Raw genomic sequence first — 27232 nt, forward strand, 5'->3', positions numbered from 1 at the left:
TCAGGTCTTCTTTGCACCCAGAGTTTTCAGGTTTATTTCTAATGTTTAATCACTGAACTCTCTCGAATTTTCTGACACTTGTTTTGAGTTCACAGTCTTGTTAAGCCAGGCTCTATTCACTTGTTAGGCAATCCTTTCTTGTCTTAGAATATGCCATGCTCAGTTATTAAATTTTCTTTTCAGCTTCCTATTTTTTCTTTTTACAATCATTTCTTTTTCCTCACTCATGGTTGTCTTCAACAGAAGTCATTTAGAAATGGCATTCTCTGACCTGTCTCAATTTTTAAATTTAGACAGGTGCCATTTTTAAAACGTCTTTTCCAGGGCCCATCCTATTAACTTTCTAAAGAAAAAGGAATCTTAAAACAAGGTTGCCCAAAGCAACTTGGACATCTCCAACATGTCACAAGGGTTTCATGTCATTTGACCAGCAAACAACAGCTTCAATTCAGGTTCCAGATTTTCCTGTTATGTTGCTGGAGAGGCATGGTGGCCTAACTGTAAGTGTGAAACATTTCAGATCCAGAGGCTAGCCACTGTCCGTAAGTCCAGTCCCTGTTCCATAAGTACATCCCATTGTTATTTAAGGATTATTTGTTGGAGGGGTTTTCCTGGCTGTCTGTATTTAGGCCCCTCTCATGAGAGTACCCAGCTGCAATGCCCTTTCTTCCATCCACTGCTTTCGTCACAGGTGTTTCACCTTGTTTCTGCTCCAGTCCTCGCCATGATCTGGATGCAAGGTATTCCGCTAAAACAAAATTGAACCTTGTCAATCTCATACCTGAAACAGTACACTATAAAATAGATGGCATTCTTGAGGGTATTTTTCTAAAAAAAAATTATTTTTGAGGCCAGGTGATAACTGATATTTTCACAAATGCACAAATAAAGAATCATTTTCTTAACCTTGCTTCTTTGCATTTTTATTTGCAATTTCACAAAAGGAATAAAACTTCTATTATTATGTCTTTCCACTCTGATAAAGGTCATAGGTATGCCATTTTGTTGGACCCATGAATGGCATGTGGCTAGGGTTCTCTCTATGCACTCCCAGGAGCAAAATGATTTGGATATTTCATCTTTATCAGTCGAAGAGTATTAAGGCACAGAAACAGAGCTTTCATTCAGAAAACTGACAATGAATTTTAATTTCTCATGCTCATTATAGTGTAGGCCACAGTTGGTGCATTGATACATTCTCCTTACTTACTGCCAAAAAATTCTTTTGAAGGATGCTGACAATTTAATTTGGTGATAAATCAAGACAATAGTATACTGATCCCTTTGCTAATTACACTGTACCCATTCCAAGGCATCCTGTATGGTATTACTTGTTTCCAGTTATCTTGCATGAGGCACACAGGGACTCAAAAAAGATAATGGGAAGGAGCGATAAGGGACTTCCCATGTCCTTCTCCAAGTGCTTCTCTGTTTTAAAACATTTAATTGCAAAAATAAGGAAGAATTTAAGTACCGTATTTATTCGATTAAGCGCCCTGGGCGGTTATTCAATTTTTGGACCTTGAGAGTGGGTGCTTATTCGAGGCTGGGCGCTATTAAATTTTCACGATTTTCAGCAAATAGTAAGTTTATTTTTGTAACAAAACAATAACAAATAACACAACGGAAAGGTGTACCAAAGCAGAATTTTAAGTGTTAAAGCCAGTAAGAATCAAAGAAATGGCAGTCATAGAGCCCAAATATGATTTCGCCCATACTTTGTATATTGGTAGACCCAAGTCCGATACACATGCCAAGGATATTCATTTACTGTAATATTCACTTGTTTACGAGAAAAAAGATTAAAACAATTTGCAGTATTTTCTTCAAAACATTTTCGCAAATTGACACAATTTGTGGCATTGTCAAGTCAGCCAGGCGACAGTTTGAAATGATTTCCACACAGGTTCAGTTTGATTGATGCTTCTGTAATTGAATGACAGTGAAAGCGGTCCATTATCTCTGCTCACAAATTTAATATATTTTTTTAATAAGTGTACCTAAATCCTCTCTGAAGAGTGATCGTTGGGACATCAAACAAACTCGCCAAAAAATGCATGTGGTACGCAATGAATCTCAAAAGAAAAACCTCCTGAGGCAAGTTTAAGGATGGTTTTAGTTTTTTACCGTTTAGTTTTTTTAGGATCTTTTAAAGCAGTAAATTAGAGCATGCCCGAAGTTAGCGAAATTACACTATCCGCCATGATCCAATATGCAAATTAGGTCAACACTCGAAAGATTGCCGCCTTCGCATTCGCAAAGAATTTGACAATACAAATCCCCCTTCGCGTTTATTGGGCGACGTAAGATTAGCAGAATGAAGCAAATATTTGTCTGAGCGAAATGTTGAGATAAACTGAATAAAAACCATGAGTCGAGCATTCGTATTAAACATTTTGAAATTCGCTTACCTCAGTGTCCTCATTCAACAATCCTTCGTGATGTTTGGCTGCGTTGTGTTCGTTGCGCGGTAATTTTGGCCATATCCTTAACACCAGTCAAATTTGATACTGTAAGAAATCCACCTTATCCGACAATGTTTCATAACAGAGCACTGTTCGCTGTTGCATGGCAGAACAACATCTCGCTGTAAACATCATGACAATATTGGCAGTTTTTTTGAGGCCATAAACTAAGATTTTTTCATTTCTGGGTAAGAATTTTTTTGGAAAAATAACCTTGTGTTTCTTAGAATTTCCCTTCAGGTAGAGTACTTAATGAAAAAACACAGCAAGTTTCAATGTGAAGTTTATTATTGTGCTTACGCGGGCGTTTTAGCAACAAATATCATAGTAACATACCCGGGGGCTCTGAAATCTCTAAAGAAATTTCGTGTGACTGTGTCACATGTTTATGCAGGCATTTCGTCCATTATTTTTTGAAACAGCATTATAAAATCAAAAACACTAATTTCAAACGAACCTTTCTAATTGTGGAGAGATAGTAGCGGCTTTAGAAGACAAGCAAAACACCAAGGAACATCAGAAAACTTTGAAACCCACTCGATAAAATAAAAGTCAATAAGATCACAATATTGTCAAAATATTGTTAAAAACTGTGTAGCGCAGTCTGTTGATCACATAATAAAGTTAGAGTTTCGTTTATGCGCTAATTTTTGTAAATAAATCCAGACGTTTCGGGACTTCTGTCCCTTCATCAGTGGAAAATAGCCGTTAAAGTCAGCGCGCGTCATTTTCTTTGAATGTGGCAACATTGCGTACGCGCGCTAACTGAGTCCATTTAAATAAAAGCAAAGTCAATGTTTATGCCGCGCGGCTGTAGAGTGCGGCATTTGAAGATCAGGCGGCCTTCCGCGCTGCGTCTTTCTCTGATGTTCGTAAGGCCTGATCGCACAACAGACACCATCATGTCATCTGTTGTGTGACCAGGGGAGGAGAAATGTTTTGCTACGGGCAGGTCAGCTTTCCTCTCGACAGATCTTAAATGTTCGCAGAACCTGTCACCGAGCCTACGTCCTGTTTCGCCAATGTACGACATGGTGCATGCACGACAAGTGATAATATAAACGATGTTACTGGTCGTGCACGAGAACCTCTGTCGTATTGTCAGTGGTCCACCAGGGGTGTTGATCTGGGAGGCTGGATTGGCATGGGCGCAGGTCCTGCATCGTGGGCGGTGGCACGGAAAGGTTCCATGGGGTTCATCCCCTGTGTTAGCGCCGGATTGAAGACTGCTGCTAACACAGGGGATGAACCCCATGGAACCTTTCCGTGCCACCGCCCACGATGCAGGACCTGCGCCCATGCCAATCCAGCCTCCCAGATCAACACCCCTGGTGGACCACTGACAATACGACAGAGGTTCTCGTGCACGACCAGTAACATCGTTTATATTATCACTTGTCGTGCATGCACCATGTCGTACATTGGCGAAACAGGACGTAGGCTCGGTGACAGGTTCTGCGAACATTTAAGATCTGTCGAGAGGAAAGCTGACCTGCCCGTAGCAAAACATTTCTCCTCGCCTGGTCACACAACAGATGACATGATGGTGTCTGTTGTGCGATCAGGCCTTACGAACATCAGAGAAAGACGCAGCGCGGAAGGCCGCCTGATCTTCAAATGCCGCACTCTACAGCCGCGCGGCATAAACATTGACTTTGCTTTTATTTAAATGGACTCAGTTAGCGCGCGCGTACGCAATGTTGCCACATTCAAAGAAAATGACGCGCGCTGACTTTAACGGCTATTTTCCACTGATGAAGGGACAGAAGTCCCGAAACGTCTGGATTTATTTACAAAAATTAGCGCATAAACGAAACTCTAACTTTATTATGTGATCAAATAAAAGTCAAGCTTGCTTGGGGAACTTGGTAACCAAGCTACAAAATCGGTGAGGTACTGGTAACTGATAACTACACGTGTTTGCATCATGCCAGGTTACTAAGTAGCGAAGTTGGAAGCAAGAAAGATCATGCAAGAAGATGTTTTCTCGAGTGGATTTACCAGCTTTATTAGTGGAAAATGTCAGCTCTTTATTCAAACCTTGTGCCAGTGAGTCTCTACAACATTCAGGTTTATATTAAGCGGATAAATTGTAATGAATTTCGACTTGAACTGCCAATTTAACGACAAAGATAGAAAAGTGAAAGGACACCGTAACCTGTACTGTTGTTTATTTGATGTTTGTTTGACATATAAAACAATTGTTATGCTAATTGTGCAGAATTTATTTAACTGGTGCTTAGGTCGAAAATTTTGACCCGTGTATAAGTCGAGGGCGATTTTTTGGACCGATTTTTAGGTGAAAAAAGGTCGACTTATACACGGGTAAATACGGTAGTTGACATAATTCAGTCACAGTTTGTATTCGTATTGCGTGACAGATACCACTGGACCGTGAAGACTGCTAACATGTCAACAACGAACTGTAACAGTATTTGTTTATGGCCTGCACTGAACAGTGCTTTATAATTAAAAGGAAGTATTGCTGGATGTGGTGGATTTATTTAAATACTAAGCTTCAATTGCATTAAGGATATAGCAAAATTTACTACACAACGAACAAAACGCAGCCAAACATCACGAAGGATTGTTGAATGAGGACACTGAGGTAAGCGAATTTCAAAATGTTTACGAATGCTCGACTGGTTTTTATTCAGTTTATCTCAACATTTCGCTCAGACAGATATTTGCTTCATTCTTCTTATCTTACGTCGCCCAAAAACGCGAAGGGGGATTTGTATTGTCAAATTCTTTGCGAATGCAAAGGCAGAAATCTTTCGAGTGTTGACCTAATTTGCATATTGGATCATGGCGGATAGTGTAATTTCGCTAACTTCGGGCATGTTCTAATCCTCTAAAGATCCTAAAAAAACTAAACGGTAAAAAACTAAAACCATCCTTAAACTTGCCACAGAAGGTTTTTCTTTGGAGATTTATTGCGTACCACATGCATTTTTTGGCGAGTTTGTTTGATGTCCCAACGAACACTCTTCAGAGAGGATTTAGGTACACTTATTTAAAAAAAAATATTAAATTTGTGAGCAGAGATAATGGACCGCTTTCACTGTCATTCAATTACAGATGCATCAATCAAACTGAACCTGTGTGGAAATCATTTCAAACTGTCGCCTGGCTGACTTGACAATGCCACAAATTGTGTCAATTTGCGAAAATGTTTTGAAGAAAATACTGCAAATTGTTTTAATCTTTTTTTCTCTTAAACAAGTGAATATTACTGTAAATGAATATCCTTGGCATGTGTATCGGACTTGGGTCTACCAATATACAAAGTATGGGCGAAATCATATTTGGGCTCTATGACCGAGTTTTTGACAATCATCTATGATTTTTACTGGCTTTAACACTTAACTGTTTATTGAACGTTTCTGTAAAATACTAAGAAAACTCGGTCATGGGGAAGTCTTTTTAAAAGTACTTAGTCAATTTCAATAATCAATACTCCTTTTGTGCACTTTGTTTTTTTGGGGGGGGTGGGCGCTTATTAACTTTTCCTACCTTCAAGGTGGGCGCTTATTCGAGGTGGGTGCTTATTCGAGGTTGAATTAATTGAATAAATACAGTACATGCTACCAGAATAATTGCTGTAAACAGGCAGCACTATTCAAACCTGCAGAAGTGTGGTGTTGAGTTGACAAAGCTGTTTCCTGATTCCTTTCAACCAGTGATGAAGAAGAAAGCCCTAGTAAAAACAACAATTATCACTGACAGTTAATTTTGTTTTCTCAGAATCTCAATGTTTCTGGAGGTGGAGCCAAGGGAAACATTGAGATTCAAAGGAAACAAGCTTCGTGTGCAATGGCGGTGATAGGTCAACATTTGTGGGTAACAATGCACCATTGCCCAGACGTATACAAAACATGGACCCAGGTCCATGGACCACTCCTGTGGACCCAGTCCATGGACCACTCCTGTGGACCCAGTCCATGGACCACCTTGTGGACGCGGACCATGGACTACCCTTAATTTTCAGGAGCAAATCAAAGTGAAGAAATTATGGGGACAGGGTATAAATTGACAGCATCTACTAAAACCCAAAACAACGAAACGAAACAACCAAAACGAGCAAACCCCCCAAAACCACCAAAAGGAAACAACTGAAATGGCTATGGCTCGTAGATGTACTCACAAACACACCTGTCTCAACGTCCATTGACTTGTAAGTGGGTCTAAGATGTCCAGTTATCAAAGATACATCTGGAATGTCACTGGAATTCTCCATACACTGTGAATCAACACAAACTTGTCAGAAAAAAAAATTAACCAAAGCTGTTTAATATTGTTTAGTCTTTGCATTAGATTGCTAGCAAAAGTATTTTATTTTATTTTACAGTTTAAAGTAAAAGGTTTTAAGTAAACTCTCATAAGTTCTTACACTTACATGTAGTTTGTTGGTGATTTGATGCTAAATGTTTTTTGATGTTATTTTTACACTAACAAACTATGTCATCCCTTGACTACAATTACACAGTTCTAATACACTTGTTGTAGTCATGGTCATATTTTTTGTTGTAGCAGTGACGTGTTGTTTTGGTCTGTCTGTTTCTTTTTATTGAGGTGGTAAAAGTGGCTGGCTGCTGGTTTTTAAATTACCGGTACTAGCATAGAGTTAACTACACTTTAGTTTCTCTTTATCCTTTTGTCATACCTCTTCATTTTCTAGCTCAACAGAGGCACTAGATCCTGTAAACAACAATGGCAAGAAAACAGAAATTAATCAAACACTGTTATTACATTGTATGTCAACACCGGCATTTTATATGTGGCTGTCATGAACCAATTAGGTTTAAAAAAAAAAAGCTCCAGGATCTTTAAATAGTTTAATTTGTTGGCACTTAAAATCCTAAACATTTGCAAAGGAAACACAACCCTCCAAGTTTACTTTTTCCTTAGTGGTTATTTGGCCACCGACTGCTTAAGTTTGTTCGCCAGTGAAAAATTTAAGTCGCTAAATTAAGTTCACGCCTTCAATCCTTTTTCTTGATTTTAGCCACAAGGCTGGTGACTTCGGTTCCAATTTAGTCGCTAGCTTTAAAATTTTAGTCACCATGGCGACTAAAATGGTCTTTACTTAGAGGGTTGAAACATCTACTGGTAGTTAACCCCAGCTGGCCTTTTTAACCAAACTTTGCTTAAAATAAATGCCACCAAAATCAGTCCATTTTGTAAATGTTGTGATACCAAATTGAAATACAAAACCTGGTAAAAGGTCTCTAAAGTCAGTGACATAGTCTCCTGTCCATTCTCGTGTCCTGTGATTAAAGAAAAAATCTGCTAATTAATAGATATTTTAAATAATATTATAATAATGCTGTGGAAATATGTTTCATACCTTAGGCATGCTAATTCCATTTCAAAAGGTGTCACTATTGGTTTGTAGAATTCCTGTGAACAAAATACAAATTTTAACAAGAAGATAATTTAAATTCTTATTTTGTCACTGTAAATGAAGACTTGTTGTTTGAATAGCAGAATCTCATACCTGAGAATCAATCAATGTATTTTCAGGACATGCAACTAACACAAACACATCGACCTCCATGAAGTTTGCCATTTTTGCCACATTAAGTTTCCCCATGACAAATAAATAGGACTGAAAAAAAAAAAATAATAATAATAATCATTTAATATATAGCTCCATTTCCATAAGTTCAAAGGCACTTGACAATGTTAAAAAGTAAAATATTAATTAAATAATTTACAATTTACTTTGAATAAAAACATAAAATGTAATTAACATAAGAAGGCCCCTCTAAGGTTTGACAATTTTAAAAAAGTGGTTAATGATTAATTCCATAATTACATTTATTAATTAAATGTCCCTGCAGTTTGACTTACAACAGTCAAAACCTCTCCTAAGTGACCATGTGTTGCAGGCAGCCATGATCACTTTTAGCGTAATATTGTTCAGTGGTGGATCCAGACTCAGTCTCTGGAATAAGGGGGGGAGGGGGTCGCTCACGAAAATAATTTTTCTTGGCCCTATGGGCCTCTATTCGGTCTAAAAATAAGGTGGGAGCGTGGGCCCCTCCCGTAGATCTGCCACTGTTGTCTTTAAACTCGGTAACTAGCAACCATTACCACTTATGTCCAGGATTGAACGCAAGTATTGTTTAATCAGTACTTCATGTTTGACTGTGTTATTTTACATTTCCATATTAATTCATATTTGACAGATTTTGGTGTGTTTTTGTGAACTTTTGTTAATGAGGACACTTTGTGATGCCTGTCATGAGGAACGTGCATCTCATTAGCGTTCAATCCTGGACATATCTGACCATTACCACTTCACATGATTCAATCTCTCTGTGGGTGGCTTTTTGGTAACAGGGTGCCTTGCAACCCTACAGGGTATGCACTTTGTAAGCGACAGCATGGGCTTGACATGGCTGCTTACAAGATGTACAACTGTACTTCTTTCTAGATGCAACATACAATTTCCCTTGAATAAGCTCAATGGTAGACAATCCAAATGGTGTCCAGAAGGTCACGGGTTGGACTCAATAATGATTGCCATCAGTGAAAAAAATCATTAAAAAAATCATTTGAACTTCAGAGTGAACATGTCGTTGAAAGGCACAATAATACTGATATTTCTAAAAAAATCTGGACTTACCTATTAGGTTAACATTCTTATTTATCATACATGAAAAAAGGAGATTACATGATTGTGTTTTTGATTGTGTTTTCATGATTTATTTATTTATTTATTTTGGGATTACAGAACGGATGCATTTGAGCATGCATTAAGACTGTGAAACTATTACAGGCTATGCTCAAGGTGGTAGCTCAAGGGTTGTATGCTATTTTTCAAACCACCACTGAATTTATCAAGTGGTGGATATGAAATGAATCAAATTTTTATCAATACTGTTAAATTGTTTTATCTAGTATTAAAGTTACTGTAATCATTTATAATAAATATTAATTGAATCAAAAATACCTTTTTTCCTGCCATTTTTATAACTTGCTTCATTCGTTCAATAACTCTTAAGTAGTCAGCTGTGAAAAATAGAATGTCCTTTTATTTTATTGCTGCCAGCAGCATGGGGCAGCACACCAAAGCCTCTTCTAAACATATAGATTTTCAATAGCTTCTATTTTTATTTGTCTGATTTAAAATGTGTTATATAAGATTCCTGTCCTTATCATACCATCTGAAAATTCCTTTCCCCACAGCTTCCATACCATCTGAAAATTCCTTTGCCCATGTCATACAGTGTGTAAAATTAATGCAAAAATTATGTAATACAAAAAAGTTATTTATTACAAAAAAATACCTTTGGAATGGCTCCCAAGTCTAGTGATCAGAGGCTTGTGTATAAACACTTAACAAAAAGTACTAGTCTTGTAAGATCAAGATTAGCTCCAAGAGTGATCGAAATCTATTTTCTCCTTACTCTATGAAGTTAAATTAAGCAGACAGCTTATGAGAAGTAAGGATTAGATCGCAATATCAAATTGTTTTATACCTACTCCTAATGTTCCCACCACAATTCCAACTACTTGCGCGTCTTTGGCTCGCTGGATCATGTAATACCTAAATGACGCAATCAACAAAGAATCATAAAATGAAAATCTACCTCCTTCAAATTACTTAAAATTTCAAATTCTGGCAACCACTGTGTTTGAAATATGACTTTGAACAATACTTCCTACAAAAATATGGATCATCGGCAAACAAAATAAAGGTAGCTCATACTAATTACAACTTGATATGCCATAACACCACATGGCTTCTGCACTAGCAATGGTCCAGACTTAAAGTCTTATCAGCTATGACTGTAGAAACTCATAATTAAATCAATAATTTTTTAAAAAAATCAAAGGTCTCTGTGAGACTACGACTATTTTGCTATGGTTTATCTGTTGGCAGTCAATTGTGGTATGGAGTAGTTCTTTTTAAAGGGTGAATTAGGCTTTTCACTTTGTTTAGGAGTGCAAGTGTTGAAATATGTAAATTTGTGTTGTCCTGGATATTCTGGTTAGTTTATTATTAGGAATGTAGGAACGGTGGAACGGTGGAACGGTGGAACGGTACGGTTGATGGGAGGAACATTGTAAAATGCGCATTGACGTATTTTCTTAAAAGGCAGTATGTGTGAATTTTGTAAAACGCAGAAGTGTGAAACATTTTAAAAAGTGGCAACAACAGCTACCAAAACAAAGAACCATTTCAATTAAAAATACGCCAATTTAAGGTAAAGAAGGCGTCGAATAATGATTATTTGGGGGGGGGGGGGTAGGGTGAAGTGGGGCATAGGTTCGAGATAAAGAAACGCATAAAGCCGAAGTAAGTTAAGAAAGCTGTTAAAAGGGAAATGAAAGTTTCTGAAGTTAATAAGTTTGTACTGAGAAATTTCTAATGGAATCACAAGAACAAGGGGTTTCTATTAAGGTAATTTATCCAAGTCAAACCCTGCTCAAGGTGAGCTGTTGTGAGATGAGCTACGTGTTCTCTTATACCACATGGAAAGTAGTTGTTGTCATCTTATCGCCAAAGTTAAGGTTTGTTGGGCGGGTTTAGTAATTGGATGGGGTACCAATAGGAAACGCCTTGTTGTTAAATTTTGTTGTTGAGTTTTTGAAATCCTTTTTGTCCTTCAAAGTGTTATTGTGTTTAACAAATTAACTGACAAAAAAGTAACAAGCCAAAAAAGAAAGCTCAAAAAATGAAAAAATTTTAACCCCTTCTTATAACATAAAAATACACAAAAGACCATGATGCATGTTTTATTTAATAACTCAAAACTTATTTACAGCAGTTAAAGTTTCAATATCACATTAACGAGCAAAACATTTCGTTTTTAAGAGTAACACATCGGCTTATGTAAAAGTTATCAAGTTTCCAAAAAAAAAAATTCAATCACTTTACAAATTTGGAACTACAACAATACATTTTCCTTTTTCTAAGATGAAAACTAACCTGAAAACCTGAGAAAAATCGACCGAATTTCAAATTAACTACCAATAAATTGTACTGCGTAAACACAAGGATTGCATCTCAAAAACCATGGCAAAGTATTAAAACTTTACATTTCCAAATAAATCATTAAAGACACATAATTTATGATACAAGCGAGGTTTTCAATCTAAAAAAAGGTGATCCAAAGAGCATTTTGTACCATTTGGAATTTTATCTATTCATACGCAGAAGAACCCAACGAAACCGCTCCACAAAATTTCTGCTCTGCAACCTGAACTTGAGCTGGCTGGCAAATTTAGGAATGAGACTGTTCGCTTGCTGGGACGGTTTTCCTTGGAGAAAACTTGCTGGGATTTTACAAAATATCGATGGTACCTGGGGAAAATGAACCAAAACCTTCTGCTGGCTAAAACAGAAGAAAACGACGCGCGGATTTATAAACGAGAATTTAATAACTGACTAACTTGTATTTGTAAACAATAAAAAGTAATTGTTGACTTTATTTCTATTGTTTCCGTCGGTTATTCTGCTGTCACTGAAGAGGCAAAAAAGGTCTCTTTCTTTTCTGTATGTGTAATATGAGCATGTGAACGATTTTGAGTCAGTTGAACAGCGCGCTCTGCCCAAAGCTAATGTGTGGCTATCTATAACCAGCGTTTTATGGAATAACTACGTATAGGATAACCAGCTTGACCGACATAGTTCTTGGTGAGTATCGATTGTTCCGTTTTCTCTGCCGATTAAGCAGCCTTGAGCAGTTTGAGGGGCGTTCTATGAATAATATCGTGTTCAAATTTTCAGCTGCCCGGGGCGATGGGATGTAAAAAACACACACAAGTTATTCAACAGCATACGCAACAGACCGAAACACGTGCGAAGCAACAAGAAAGATAATTTACCTCAATTTCTAGCTTCGAATATAGACCCAAATCTCCAAGTAACTTTCTCTGACACTCGAAAAACGTTTCAGATCATAATTCCTTCTCAAAGACCATCTTAACGAGCTTTTAAATACGGTGTACGATGAGTATCATGCGTTAAAATCTTGGAAAAATACATAAAATCTTGAAAAGTTACATGAAATCTTGAAAAAATACACAAAATCTTGAAAAGTGACATGAAATCTTGAAAAACACGAAAAAAACCTTGAAAACAAAGTGAAAAATCTTGAAAAACGCGAAAAAATCTTGAAAAACGCGAAAAAATCTTGAAAACGCGAAAAAAAATCTTGAAAAACGCGAAAAATCTTGAAAAACACGAAAAATCTTGAAAAACGCGAAAAAATCTTGAAAACGCAAAAAAATCTTGAAAAACGCGAAAAATCTTGAAAAACACGAAAAATCTTGAAAAACGCGAAAAAATCTTGAAAACGCAAAAAAAATCTTGAAAAACGCGAAAAAATCTTGAAAAACACGAAAAAACCTTGAAAACAAAGTGAAAAATCTTGAAAAACGCGGAAAAATCTTGAAAAACGCGAAAAAATCTTGAAAACGCAAAAAAAATCTTGAAAAACGCGAAAAAATCTTGAAAAACACGAAAAAACCTTGAAAACAAAGTGAAAAATCTTGAAAAACGCGAAAAAAATCTTGAAAAACGCGAAAAAATCTTGAAAACGCGAAAAAAATCTTGAAAAACGCGAAAAATCTTGAAAAACACGAAAAATCTTGAAAAACGCGAAAAAATCTTGAAAACGCAAAAAAATCTTGAAAAACGCGAAAAATCTTGAAAAACACGAAAAATCTTGAAAAACGCGAAAAAATCTTGAAAACGCAAAAAAATCTTGAAAAACGCGAAAAATCTTGAAAAACACGAAAAATCTTGAAAAACGCGAAAAAATCTTGAAAACGCAAAAAAAATCTTGAAAAACGCGAAAAAATCTTGAAAAACGCGAAAAATCTTGAAAACGCGAGAAAACTTGAAAAACGCCAAACAATCTTGAAAATCACGCGAAAATCTTGATATAAACTTGAAAATTATCATGAAAAAGGTCAAATGAGATCTTGATCTCACGTGACACGACGTGCTTGTTGAATACATGTCTGTTGGGCCAAACACGACTCCCGTTGGCCGCTTAAAGTTAACCTTCAGTCTGTTTAATTAAGGATTTTACGTTCTCTAGATCTCTAGAGCTGTTTCAGTAAAAATATTAATGCCATTATGTTTGCTTGTTCTGTGGCATGTTTAGTTAAAAGTCGTTTATCAGTCCTTTAAAAGAATATTGTTGTCTCACTGTCACGTGTATCGGATCAGTGGACCTCTCGAACATAGCCTGCAGAACAGGCGGTTTATTTTGCGGGTCGAGGCGCGAAGTGCTAGGTTTTTATTTAGCGGGTCACGCGAGGGCGAGCGCGAAGCGCGAATGAAAAACAAAAACCGCCTGTTCTGCAGGCTATCTCGAACAATGATTTTGTTTATCATAAGCGTGCGGTCAGCTCGCAGGATTGTTTCTTTTCAATGGATGCGAAGATCTAAGATCCGAGTCCTTTCAAGGGTAATGCAGTCTCAAAGCATTGTGAGTTATTTCAGTTTTTCAAGCTCCCCTTAGCTTGGGTGTTGAGATTTGTACAAAAACGGCAAATCGAATGATTTCAAATAATTCGACGAGACTTTAGGAGCAACTGATGAGTTCCACTGAAGAACCGAAACTCGAGTCTTGCTTAAGAATAAAAAAATTGCCAGAAAAGATCATCGTTACCGCATCCTGGAGGCTTCAAATGCAGTAATCAAACTGTACTAGAATTTATTTGTTGGATGCAAGTAACGAGACAAAACGAATAAAAAAAAATGGAGGCAGCTAGTTGAGTTCCAAAACGCAAATATCAACCAATACTTTTACCGAAACAGCTCAAAAGGAGTACTGTTTGGCCTAACAGATATGTATTAAACACACAAGCACGTCGTGTCACGTGAGATCAATATCTCATTTGACCTTTATTAATCTTCAAGCTTTTTCGCGTTTTCAAGATTTTTTTCGCGTTTTTCAAGATTTTTCGTGTTTTTCAAGATTTTTTACCGTTTTTCAAGATTTTTCGCGTTTTTCAAGTTTTTTTCGCGTTTTTCAAGATTTTTCGCGTTTTTCAAGATTTGTCACTGTTTTCAAGATTTTTTCGTGTTTTTTCAAGATTTTTCACTTTTTTCAAGATTTCTCTCGTTTTTCAAGATTTTTGTTTTTCAAGATTTCATGTCACTTTTCAAGATTTTATTTATTTTTTCAAGATTTCATGTAACTTTTCAAGATTTTATGTATTTTTTCAAGATTTCATGTAACTTTTCAAGATTTTAACGCATGATACTCATCGTACACCGTATTTAAACCCTATTAAAGCTCGTTAGACCGAGACCGCCATATTGCTGAAGGAATAACTTCTGCAAAAATCGTCATGTAAGGCACATTAAAGTTTCTTGGCCGGAATCACTAGGTAATTGGCGGATAAAATTCACTTCCTGTATACCAAATTTGGAGGAGAACGGAAGTAACGCGAATTAAAATAATTTTGGCGATTTACGGTCTAATTAGACCAAAAATCTGTTTCAAATTATAAGAAAGAATAAAATCATGGGTGATAACCTAAAAAGAAGACTTCATCTGTTTAGTTTCTAACTGAAATTTATAAACTGTCGGGCTTGCTTATACCCTACGTCAAAAACGTAATGTAAACCCGGTTACGGATTTTGGGAAGCAGGATCCGTGTTTTCCACCACCTATGTACTCAAACAATTACCGGAAATTCGTTTTATCTTGCTGTGCGTCCATTGTGTAAATTCAAAAGCATCGCTCACGAAAACATACTAAGGAAATTCAGGATTAAATACTAAAACTGCCATACCAAAAATTCATAGAATGTATCATACCGTAGAAATGGAATAAAGTGGTAGCTTATCTCTCTAAAAAGAAAAAAAAACTTCTTTAGCGCAGCTTAGCATATAACGGGAGAATTTTATCTCAACTGGTGTGTCAAGGGGTGTGTCAGCATTGATAACAACTAAGACAACGGAATAGCGTAAACGGCTATAAATAAACACGGCAGAACAAAAGAAAACACGTGTTAAAAAAAATTGAACATAACAGAAGTGAGAGAAAAAAAAAGAACGAAAAGCGTAGCACTTTAAAAATTGTACGTTTTGGCAAACGATGGCAAATGAGTTAACCAGTTACTGATGGCAAAAATCACGAGCATAAATGAGAATTGCCAGATACTGCAACTGCGTTGATGTTTCCCCACTCGCTTACCAACCGCAGTGCGGAAATACTTCAAAGACTAAAAGCGAAACCATGTAGTGATAACTTTATCGAAAAAACATCTGTACCACATGACACATTCATACAAACAATCAACGCAAGATTGTACTCACTTAGCACTCAAGGTAACTCTCTTGCTCCACTGAACATCTGTCTCTTTTCCAGAGTGAATTCTTCCAACGGTGAAGAAAAGTTTATGACAACTGTCAAGTTCAGTGCTATTGAAAACAAATTTATTGAGCAGTAGATAGAGCTCTATTGCTCCTTTAAACTTCGTAAACCGTTGAAAACCACTCCACTCCGCAACAGTTAAAAACCACTGGAATTTGTATCCGTTTATGTTATTTCATTAACTTCACTCTTGCCAAACTAAAGCATTAACGTGCGTATCTTTGTACTGATAACTTGGTACTAATGGATAAAACGCACTCTCCAAGAACTTTCCTTTTAATACAAAGAACAAAACGTTTTTAGACAGTTTATGACCGATTTGGCTTGCGTATGCAAAAATTACAGTTATCTTCAATCCATGACGCCGCAATTTGAACCCGAAGTGTTTACGCAATAATAATAATCATTTCCCTCCCACATAATTGACAAAATCATTAAACGTTATCTAGATAATGTTAGACTTAATTCCTCTAGTGATGTTAGTATTAGTAATTCTAACAACACCAGCACTCGCTATTTTAAACTACCTTTCATCGGCAATGTATCTAATATAACCCAGATAAAAATTAAACAGTTATCTAGGCGTTTTTGCAGCGACTTAAACATCAAGTTAGTTTTTTCCTCTTTTAAAATAAAGAATTTTTTCAGTTTTAAAGATCCCATTCCTGATGCTATTAGATCCTCTGTTGTTTATCAATTTACTTGTGTGGGATGTAACTCCCGTTATATTGGCGAGACTTCCCGTCATTTTTCAACAAGGATCAAAGAGCATACTTTAACTGACAAAAATTCACATGTTTTTAAACACCTTAACAGTTCATCTAATTGCAAAAATTTATACACATCTGATTGCTTTAAAATTTTGGATTCTGCTCAAACCGTTTATTTTCTTAAATTAAAAGAGGCCTTTTACATTAATAGTTTAAAACCAGATTTAAACACTCAAGTGCAGCATGTCAACACCTTTTTATTTTAATCTTTTGTTCTATTAGTAACGGTCTAAAGCTCACACTGTGAGTAATTACTGTTCTAGACAGTACCAGACAGTACCTGCCACTTTGTAACGGCTTTACCGTTATCTTTTGTTATTGTAATTTTACTTTGTATACATTTCTATTTTTGTATTTGTAGCTTGGGTATATATATAGCCCTAGATTTTAAATTCTCAATAAACTGAAGATGGCATAAGTCATGCCGAAACATGTCTTTAAAAAGTTGTTTCGTGTTTTTAAAATTAGTAAGTTTACGCAATACTAATGAGAGCCCCTTTCATCACCTACAGCGGAATATGTGACAAGTCACGTCTTTAACACCAGCTCCCCAGTGTTATGTTGACCCAAACATTGGAAACCACCCCCAAATTGCTTGTGCCGGTCTCACCAGGCTTTGAAAACCAACAAGAAAAATACCATCTTTGGGACTTAAAACGATAAGGAGAAATATAGAATTTTAAAGTGGCCTTAAAACGGAAAACCATGGACTACAGAGTGCTAAAACATTGTTGATGAAGGATTTATCTTTCTTTCCACCGCCGCCATGCTGTAATGGTGCTTACAAATGCGTTTTGAATTCAAAACACTGACTAAATGCAGCTTATCAAATCTTTTAAAAACGAAATGGTAATGTACTGTTATTGCTTTGAACTTGGATGTAATTTTTTGAACGATCGGTAAATCCATTTAGTGTACAATTGACTTCAAAAGCTGGCTGCTAAAATTAAAACTTCGCTTTCAACATGAACATGTGGATATATAATTATTTCAGCCGTGCAGTACAGCACGGTGCGACGAATTTCGATACTCTGCCACTTGTTAACACATTTTTTTCTTGACTTCATACGAACTAAAAATAAATTCTAAACAAAGTTTCTTTCAAGGTTCTCTTTAGGAGTCTGAATTCTGTAATTTTGTAAGCATTTTTAATGCTTTTTCACGCCGTTGCAATTTGAACCCGCAAGTGTTGAAGCAATACTAATGAGAGACCCTTTCATCACCTACAGCGGAATATGCCCTTTCCCACCCTCCCTGGAGTTTTTTTGGTTCTTCTATTGTTCTATAGATAATAACGGCAAATAAACCAATCAAAATCTGTTTTCTGCGCATATTTTTAGAGAACTCTTGGGGTCCTAGAAGAAGGTTTTTCGTATTATTCCGTGCATTGAAATCGTACAAGGAAATCGTAGAGCCGCGCGGGTTGTATTTACAAACTTCCAAGGCCTTGTTTTGATTCTGAACAAGAAAAAAAAACATATTTGGGACTTAAAACGGAAAGGAGAAACACTATAGAATTTTAAAGTGGCCTTAAAACGGAAAACCATGGAGTACAGAGTGCTGAAACCTTGTTGATGAAGGATTTATCTTTCCTTTCACCGCCGCGAAGATATGGTGTAATAGTGCTTACAAATGCGTTTTGAATTCAAATCACGGAGTTAAACAAGGACCAATTGCGGCTTCTCAAGTCTTTTGAGAACGAAATGGTAATGTACTGTTATTGCTTTGAACTTGGATGTAATTTTTTGAACGATCGGTAAATCCATTTAGTGTACAATTGACTTCAAAAGCCGGCTGCTCAAATTAAAACTTCGCTTTCAACATGAACATGTGGATAATTATTTCTGCTGTGCAGTACAGCACGGTGCGAAAAATTTCGATACTCTGCCGCTTGTCAACACATTTCTTGTCTTCATCCAAACTAAAAATAAATTCTAAACAAAGTTTCTTTCAAGGTTCTCTGTAATTTTTTGGTAATGTACTGTTATTGCTTTGAACTTGGATGTAATTTTTTGAACGATCGCAAAATCCATTTAGTGTACAATTGACTTCAAAAGCCGGCTGCTCAAATTAAAACTTCGCTTTCAACATGAACATGTGGATAATTATTTCTGCCGTGCAGTACAGCACGGTGCGAAAAATTCCGATACTCTGCCGCTTGTCAACACATTTCTCCCGACGTTACTAATCGAACCAAATCGAACGTTCGATTAATCGAACTTACTCGAACTGAATCGAACTGTAATCACGCGATTAGGTTCGATTAAGTTCGGTAATCGAACAGAATCGAACTCTCACAAAAAATTTTGAGTAATCGAACTAAATCGAACGTTCGATTAAGTTCGATTAGGCTCGATTAAGTTCGACTGGGTTCGATTTGAAAATCATGGAAAATGGATGTTGATTAAAAAACAACGGTCGTAAAATTCACGGTCTAATTACATTTGGCTGCAAATGGCGGTATGTTCCCAATAAACGGGTGTGAATACGAGTGTCACAGGCGCGGTTGTTTAGCCCAGAACAACGAATAAATAAACAGAAAGGAAATTGATGTCAATTTTATTACTGTTTGTCGCTTATTAGATCTCATAATCTTAAGTAACGAATTCCGCTTTCAAGGACGGGTTTTTTGCAGTTAGGTTAACTTATGTCAAATAACTTGAAAACAGTTTTTTAGCATTGTTTCAGTTTATAATATTTTGCTTGGGTTATAGTGTGCGCAGCTGACGGTTTTCTTGGGGAGCGAGTGAGCGGCAAGGTCGCTAGAAACAATCGGCAAAGTGAAAGAAGGCGAGTCTTCGCAGTAATCTCCCACGCGTGCTTTCCGACGAAATCGCCAGCTACGCAGACTACTTGGGACTCCATAGGTTGATAACATGAAATAGAACTAGAGTGAAGGAGGATTTATTTTCTATTGTCTGTTGAACTTTGCGTTTCGGGTTTTTTTGCCGAAAGTCCATAAATAAAAAATTTATTCATTTATTACTGTTACTTAGACAGACTGTTCAATTATCTGGTTGTATGAGGGTGAATTTAAGATTTGTCTTTTGTGTTCGATTAAGTTCGATTTGGTTCGATTAGTTCGGAAATCGAACGGAATCGAACTCTCTCACACAAAGTTTTGGGTTCGATTCTGTTCGATTATCGAACTAATCGAACCGAATCGTTCGATTAAGTTCGATTCAGTTCGATCAAGTTCGATTACCGAACTGTTCGATTAGTAACGTCGGGATTTCTTGACTTCATCCGAACTAAAAATAAATTCTAAACAAAGTTTCTTTCAAGGTTCTCTGTAATTTTTTGAACGATCGGTAAATCCATTTAGTGTACAATTGACTTCAAAAGCCGGCTGCTCAAATTAAAACTTCGCTTTCAACATGAACATGTGGATAATTATTTCTGCCGTGCAGTACAGCACGGTGCGAAAAATTTCGATACTCTGCCGCTTGTCAACACATTTCTTGACTTCATCCAAACTAAAAATAAATTCTAAACAAAGTTTCTTTCAAGGTTCTCTGTAATTTTTTGAACGATCGCAAAATCCATTTAGTGTACAATTGACTTCAAAAGCCGGCTGCTCAAATTAAAACTTCGCTTTCAACATGAACATGTGGATAATTATTTCTGCCGTGCAGTACAGCACGGTGCGAAAAATTTCGATACTCTGCCGCTTGTCAACACATTTCTTGACTTCATCCAAACTAAAAATAAATTCTAAACAAAGTTTCTTTCAAGGTTCTCTGTAGTAGTCTGAATTCTGTAATTTTGTTAGCGTTTTTAATGCTTTTTCACGAGGCCGCAATTTGAACCCGCAAGTGTTGACGCAATACTAATGACAAACCCTTTCATCACCTACACCGGAATATGTGACAAGTCACGTCTTTAACACGAGATCGGAAGTGTTGACGCAATAATAATAAGAGACCCTTTCATCGCCCACTAAGCGGAAAGAACTCCCTTGAGAAATTAAAACAGTCCCTTGAGAAATTAAAAAAGTCCCTTGAGAGTAGACAAGAATGTTCCAAATTTTGCCCACATCACTCCTAATCTCCTACTTCTGCTTGTAAACAAGCAAAATAGTCGAAAAAACTACTGGGAGCCCAAAAACATTTTTTATGGCAGTACCTACCTCTTCATAAGTGCCTTATTGACATTAAGTGTCTCTTTTCTTCCAACTTTGGTACATGGATCATATGAATAAAACTAATAATAAAAGGAAAAAGACTTTGATCATTCAAGTTTCATGGAAAAAATGAATCAGAATGGCTCAATGTATTAAAAGTGATGATACCAAACACATGGAATGATAATCAAGAGAGTTGTACATGTATACAAATAAATTCCATTCAATCGTTTCCTCCACTTCATAAATAGAAAGACATCAGTACTTGACCGTCTTTATTTTAATTACAATTATTTTATGTAATTTTGTCATTCTAAGAAGGTTGCAGTTCTCAATAATGGAAAGTACAGTACATGCTACACTGAAAATTTCCGAAGGGATGGGGATGGGGATTCAAACCAAAAAAAAAGGTATAGGTATTTTCTGGAACAACACAATGGCTTAAACTTGCCGGAAAATCTAGTTACTTTGCACCTTGTTTATACCAAATTAGAAAGCAAGAATTCTATGAGCTATGCGATGCTGTAAAACTAATGACATAATTTGCAGTGTACCTGACATTTATTATAGGACATCATTAAATTTCTCAAACACAAACTTTCCCCACCAATGTAAAACACAGCATACTCCTCCAACTCTGCAGTTGCAGGAAGATTAAATTCACGTCCAAATCTGCAAACAGTAGCAATAAGTTAAGCAACATAATTATGTTTTAAGAGCTAATTAAATGTACAATGTAAACCTACAGGCTTATATTTCAAGGGAGGGGGCATGCCTAAAGATTATTGGAAGGATTTTTATGTCTGATATTTTTGGGGGCTTGGGGGCTTGGGGGCTTGGGGGCTACAAGTTTTTTCATAACATTTCACTTACCTACAAAAATATCCCCTGTTTTGATCTTTCTTATTGTCTTCTTGTGAAGTCATCTCAACATCTGTTTCCACTGAGTTACTCGGTAATTGTGTTTCAGGAATGATGTCCTGGGAATTTTCCTTTTGAACATTTTGTTTACTTTTTGAACTTGGATTTGCAGAAAATTCCTCATCTTTTTCAAATGTGGAGTATATAAGCTTTGTGAATATCAGATTTGGATAAATCCCTTTGATAGTATTCTGGACATCTCCTAAAAGCACAACAATTTAGACAGAAAAAATATGTAAGGATTTAATAAGTTACGTTATACTATCTTTCAGTAATTTCCTACTGTTCCAACTCTTTTTTATAACATATCAATCTGTACACTTAGCTAACCTAAAGGTACATATCAATCTGTACACTTAGTTAGCTAAGGTAGTGGTGCATCCAGATTTGGTTTAAAATCTACAAAATGTTTTTGATAGAGTCTTGATAAAAATTGTTTTGTCTTGACACCACAGGGGGCCCATACAAGTGGTGTGACTGCTGGTATGTTCAAAATATAAAGAAATGTATGGGGATTATTTCAAGCAATGTCTACTTTTAAGCTCAAAATAAACGTAAACTTTACTCACATGTTGTTTGTTGTCGTTTTTGAGCCTCAGAATGGCGAATTTGGGGTTTTTGGAGGGTTGTGGGATAAGGTTACGTTTATTTTGAGCTTAAAAGTAGACATTACTCGAAATAAGTATACGATAATAAGTCCCTTTCAATATCCCCATTAACATCTCTTTATATTTCGAACATACAAACAGTCATGCCGCTTGTATGGGCCTACTTTAACACAGTCAGGAATAAAAAATATTAGCTTTCTCACCCATACAGTGATTGTACACCACATCAGAAAACACCAGCACTTTAACTGAAGGATCTGGAAATAATTGTTTAAACTGCTCCAGGCAGCTGGGAATGCTGATTGGCCATTTACCAAATATATGCAACACTGGGAGTCTCCGTGTCCTGTCAAAAGATACATGTACCGGTATGTTATGTACTATTTACCAACTATGTAATGAAATGTGCAAATGTAAGGAACACCAGGCCCCAGTTGTTTAAAGGCTGGATAACGCTATCAACCAGATACATCACTATCCAGTGTATAGCAAAGTACATGTAGGTTTTGTATGGCAGTCATCCATTGAATAGCGATTTATCCAGTGGATAGCATTATTCACTCTTTGAACAACTGCCGCCAGATACTCGGCAGTCTCGGATTGGACAGGTGTTTTAATGACCATGACTTAGTTGGAATATATTTGTACAAAAAATGTTTGCCTAAATGGGTAAAAGCAAGTTAAGTCAAAAAGAATACTGTCGATTGCATCTACCTGTGAACGCACGCGCTGAAAACATGTTTTCAAATGATGTCAAACGTCAGCGTTTCAGGTGTCAAACTTTGAAGTTTAGCAGTTCGTAACGGCAACTTTCGCGCCGAAAATTCAACACATTCCGGTTTCGAAATGGCGGAAAGATTAGATATAGAAACTTCTTCTGAGAAACTGATGCTGATCTGTGTCGATATGCATACACAGGTTCACTTGAATCATTTCTAGTGTAAAGTTTCGCCCGTACTCAGTGTTTATGGTGAGCATTTTGAGTGCAAAAGTTCTTGTTTCGGTCGGCTAAACTTCACAGTTTGACACCTGAAACGCTGACGTTTGACGTCATTTGAAAACATGTTTTCAGCGCGTGCGTTCACAGGTAGATGCAATCGACAGTACACCATCTAAAGAATATTATCTACTAAGAGGACGTACAGTTAAGATAGTACATGCACATTAGGAATGAACGTTTATTGCTTTGTCTCATGATAGAATCGCCTTGAGATGTTGATCGCAATGTTTCGACTGCAATACTGCTAGTCTTCATCAGGCAATGAGGTCCATTTGTTAACGCATCGCTATTTACATTGTACCAAATGTGCATTGTACAAACATGTACATAAACATTGTACCAAATTATCAGATAATGCATGTTTTTAAGGATACACAGGGCAATTCCTGTATCAAATCAGTAACTTACTGGCTCAAACAAGCTCTACCATAATGAATTATCAGATCCGCCTGAACATGCTCTGCTGCAACTTCATCCACACAGCAACTAAAAAGAACAGATTGCTAGTTATTATCATTGTCACTACGCAGAAATATTCAGGACACAAGCAGAACAGTTAAGGTCAAGACTGTGTTTGAGTGTTTTCATGGCTACCCTCATCAGCACCCAGACGATCAAACTAGATGAACAACTAATATTCCTAGCTTGGAGTCACAACAGTCACCCAAAAAAGAACCGTAACATAAACCCTAAGATCACTAATGAGAGATCAATATGATCATAGATACCAGGGGGGTGGGGTCCCCGAGCTCTTACCCCTTCCCCTTTTTTTGCCAGAAATTGTACCCCTTTCGTATACCTTTTAATGAAAAAAGTTACCCCATGTTTCATTTACCTGAAAGTCATGGTATAGACTTAAAACATGACGTTTTCTTGTCATTTTCAAGTAGGGCTCCTGATAACGCTTTATAAATCGAAATAATACAGCCATAAATATTGCATCTGTTCGAAATATTTTAATTAAAGGCCTTTTCAAAAACCTAAATGACAGATTTCCATACCCTTTCATATACCTAAACTTGCGAAATCCCTACCCTTTTATATACCTGAAGCCTGAAAAAGGTACCCCTTTTAGGCGGAGCCTCCCCATATAGGCCGTTATAGGGAGTACCCCTCCCGGGCATAGATACTCCTTCAAATATCAATGTATCATTAAGGACATATGTGATGAGAATGAAACCAATGATATTCTAGGACTAAAGATTTTTTTTTGGAAGCAGAGGCTAACATGTTAACTCAAGCACCTTCCATATGAAGTATCAGCCAACACAAAGACCTTCTTTTCAGTGTTTTTCTCAATTAATGAAGCAACAGCAGCTGAATCAACTAAAAGTGAGTCTGGAAACTGGAGTGCAATCTGAGAAGAAAATAATTAAAGGTTAGATTATTTACTTGATAAATACCCATACCTCTAGAAGAAATGTTGTATAATGCTGTGCTACAGTAGATATTGACTCCCTGTGCTGAGGTTGAGCATGTGATTTTATTTAAAATGAAATGAATCATTTGCATAAAATTTACTCATTCCTAATTTTTAGTGTTAGTGCTGAGAAATTTCTTTGGTTCTGACAGCTCACCACTAATGAATTATTTGACTTAATCTTCTCTGTTTGGGCCTGTGACTTCTATAGCTTCGCACAACCATGTAAATAAAGGCATTAAAGATGTCACAGTAAGTACAGCACTCTTCTCCATGGAGGGGGACAGGGGGGACTGAACCTTCCGCCTCCCATGCCCTTTACTCCTGCTTTCCTGTATTTTTTACAAACCCTAACCCTAACCCTCCCGCCACTTTCCATAGCCATTCTCTTCTCTTTCTGTCATATCTATTGCAAAATAGAATGAAATGTTGGAAAATTTAACTTGTTTTCTCCCGGTTCCTGCTACCTTAGAAATTCTGCTTTCCACCCTCTCTTCTCCCGCTTCCAACCCCTTTTCTCCTGGGCTCCTGCCCCCTTGTCCCCCCCCCCCCCCACTTCTCCTCAATTGTTATTTTTAGGTTTTCCCTGACAGAAGGAAATAAGAACAAACAAAGATATATATGCATTGCTAAGTTATTGAAAAAAAGAGTACAACCCTTACAGAAAATATTGTTTAAGATGGCAGTGAGATCATATTTGCATATTACGTTATTAAAATTATTTTAAGGAGTCAGGTTCCTTGAAATATTAAATGTAAATTTTATGTTATGATTCAATTTTATGCCTGGTTCAAATTTTATTTTCCTTTGTTTTGGGGTGTGATAATGTATGATAATGAGTTTAAAACAGAGGAAAGTAAAATTTGAACCAAGGATAAAATTGAACCACAACATAAATACTTTCAAGTTCACCAGGAGTTGATAGGTCTATAGGCATGATTAAAACGGAAATTCATTAAAACTTGTCCTGACCTTGTGAAAACCACGACTTTTTATGACATCCACGCATCTGGAAATTTCGTAAAAGTCGTTGATATCTTTTCCTGTATTTAATCCATCAGTAGAAACAGCTAATTTCCTTTCTATAACTTCTTTTTCGCTGCCACTAAACTGCAACACATGACTGCTGTCTTCCGCCATTTTGTTTTTAGAAAGTTTCCGCTGACCGGACGAGTTGACGGTGAAGTAAATGAGTTAGCCCAGTCCTCCCTGGAGCTGGTCCTCCCTGTCCTCCCGGTTTAGAGTCACGCTACAGTGACGCTAGACACCTGATCACGAAAGTAAATTTGTTAAAAACACATCGGCCGCTGGAGGACAGTATTTGAATGCTTTGTTTGACTTCCAACACATGTTGTAGTAAAGAAAATTAAACACAATTTTTCATTGTGAGAGCACAGTTTATGCATGTCACGCAAGCATTAGACACGCACTGTATTCTGAGTGGGCTTCGTTAGAATCATACAGGAAAAAGATTCTGCTGTGTTAAGATGTCATTCACTTTTGACTTAAATTAAAAGACTTTAAAGACTTAAAAAAGTCTTTAAAGGGGTTCAAATGGCAGCTGCATTGAAAACGAACGATGAGGGTTTTTTTTTTTTTTTACATTTTTGCCCTAAGGCAAACAGCAAGTCACGAAAGCACGGATGAAGAGATTCAGAAAGAAAAATCAGCATGACTGAGATGCTACGCGCACTGCGATTGGTTAATAGCTATTGATATTTGTCATGGATGTGAAGTGGTAATTAACAGTGATAATAATCGACCTCCCATTTCTTCCGTGATCTCAGGGCTCAATGAACCAAAGTCACGAATAAAACAAAAACAACAAAATCATAGAAACATATTGACTGTAAATGATATTCCGGAAAGAAAGTGACTGATCTTGTGTACTTTGCATGCACGCAACATATTCAAAGAAACATCGGCCTTTACTCTCGACTTTCAGAAGAAATGAAACAAGATGATTTCACGAAAGCGCGAAGAGAGTCAGATAAGTCTTTTCAACAAAAGAAAAAATACCACCAGACAATCTGTCAGAAAACGATTGGCATGTTTTATTTTATTCTCTCTGACCAGACATGTTTACCCTACGAGCAAAGTACAGGAAGTTCTGTTCTCAGCCAGGTTAAAATAGTTGTTATCTAAATCTTGAGCTGAGCCACGCAACTTTTCCTAGAACATCCTAGAACACGAAACAGAGTTAATAACTCTTCCCACACCTGTTGGGGATGCCCACCTGTTGATACTTTGATGGGTCGTTCTATGCCTCGCTTGCATACCCTCTTCCCTCCCTCGAGATCAGCTTCGAGTTAATAAACGATGGGTGAAAAACGAGATTACAGGCACAAGAGGCCGTTTGGAAGTTAATTAAAATCAACCGACGAAAACTACTGATAACTGTAATCAACCGTGCCAGTGTGCCAATATTTTTTAATATTTTCCCTGTTCAATCGACACAACACACGAACAAACAAAAGTGTGAAAACGAGAAGCATGCATCATATGGCTGGTTTTTAGTAAAAAGGGTCACAAAATCTGCAAAAAACGTATTTTCCTTTTGCAGACAATAA

The 27232-nt window shown here is 36.8% G+C and overlaps 1 protein-coding gene across 1 annotated transcript; it reads right to left on the reverse strand.

The window, feature by feature from the left end:
• LOC144651059 (2-(3-amino-3-carboxypropyl)histidine synthase subunit 2-like) lies at nucleotides 1–25832 on the reverse strand. Its single transcript, XM_078510928.1, has 16 exons — nucleotides 25635–25832; nucleotides 24487–24599; nucleotides 23651–23728; nucleotides 22446–22588; nucleotides 21587–21836; nucleotides 21268–21385; nucleotides 20720–20793; nucleotides 9956–10023; nucleotides 9427–9485; nucleotides 7966–8076; nucleotides 7816–7868; nucleotides 7683–7735; nucleotides 7132–7166; nucleotides 6621–6708; nucleotides 6094–6165; nucleotides 1–748 (listed from the first exon to the last, which is right to left on the reverse strand). Exons 1-16 carry the CDS (start codon nucleotides 25800–25802, stop codon nucleotides 591–593), a joined length of 1641 nt encoding a protein of 546 aa, XP_078367054.1. The 5' UTR covers nucleotides 25803–25832; the 3' UTR covers nucleotides 1–590.
• Between the last annotated feature and the right edge of the window lie 1400 nt (nucleotides 25833–27232).

Source organism: Oculina patagonica, chromosome 4 (genome assembly GCF_052425735.1).
Source record: "Oculina patagonica isolate OP01 chromosome 4, crgOcupat, whole genome shotgun sequence".
Taxonomy (NCBI): domain Eukaryota; kingdom Metazoa; phylum Cnidaria; class Anthozoa; order Scleractinia; family Oculinidae; genus Oculina; species Oculina patagonica.

Excerpts from the sequence above, each read along its gene's own strand:
- LOC144651059 (XM_078510928.1), bottom strand. The coding sequence starts at position 25,802 with ATGGCGGAAGACAGCAGTCATGTGTTGCAGTTTAGTGGCAGCGAAAAA. Across the intron at positions 24,600-25,634 it reads AAAGTCGTGGTTTTCACAAG|ATTGCACTCCAGTTTCCAGA; the intron begins GTCAGGACAAGT and ends TTTTCTTCTCAG. Across the intron at positions 8,077-9,426 it reads TAAAAATGGCAGGAAAAAAG|TCCTATTTATTTGTCATGGG; the intron begins GTATTTTTGATT and ends TTTTTTTTTCAG.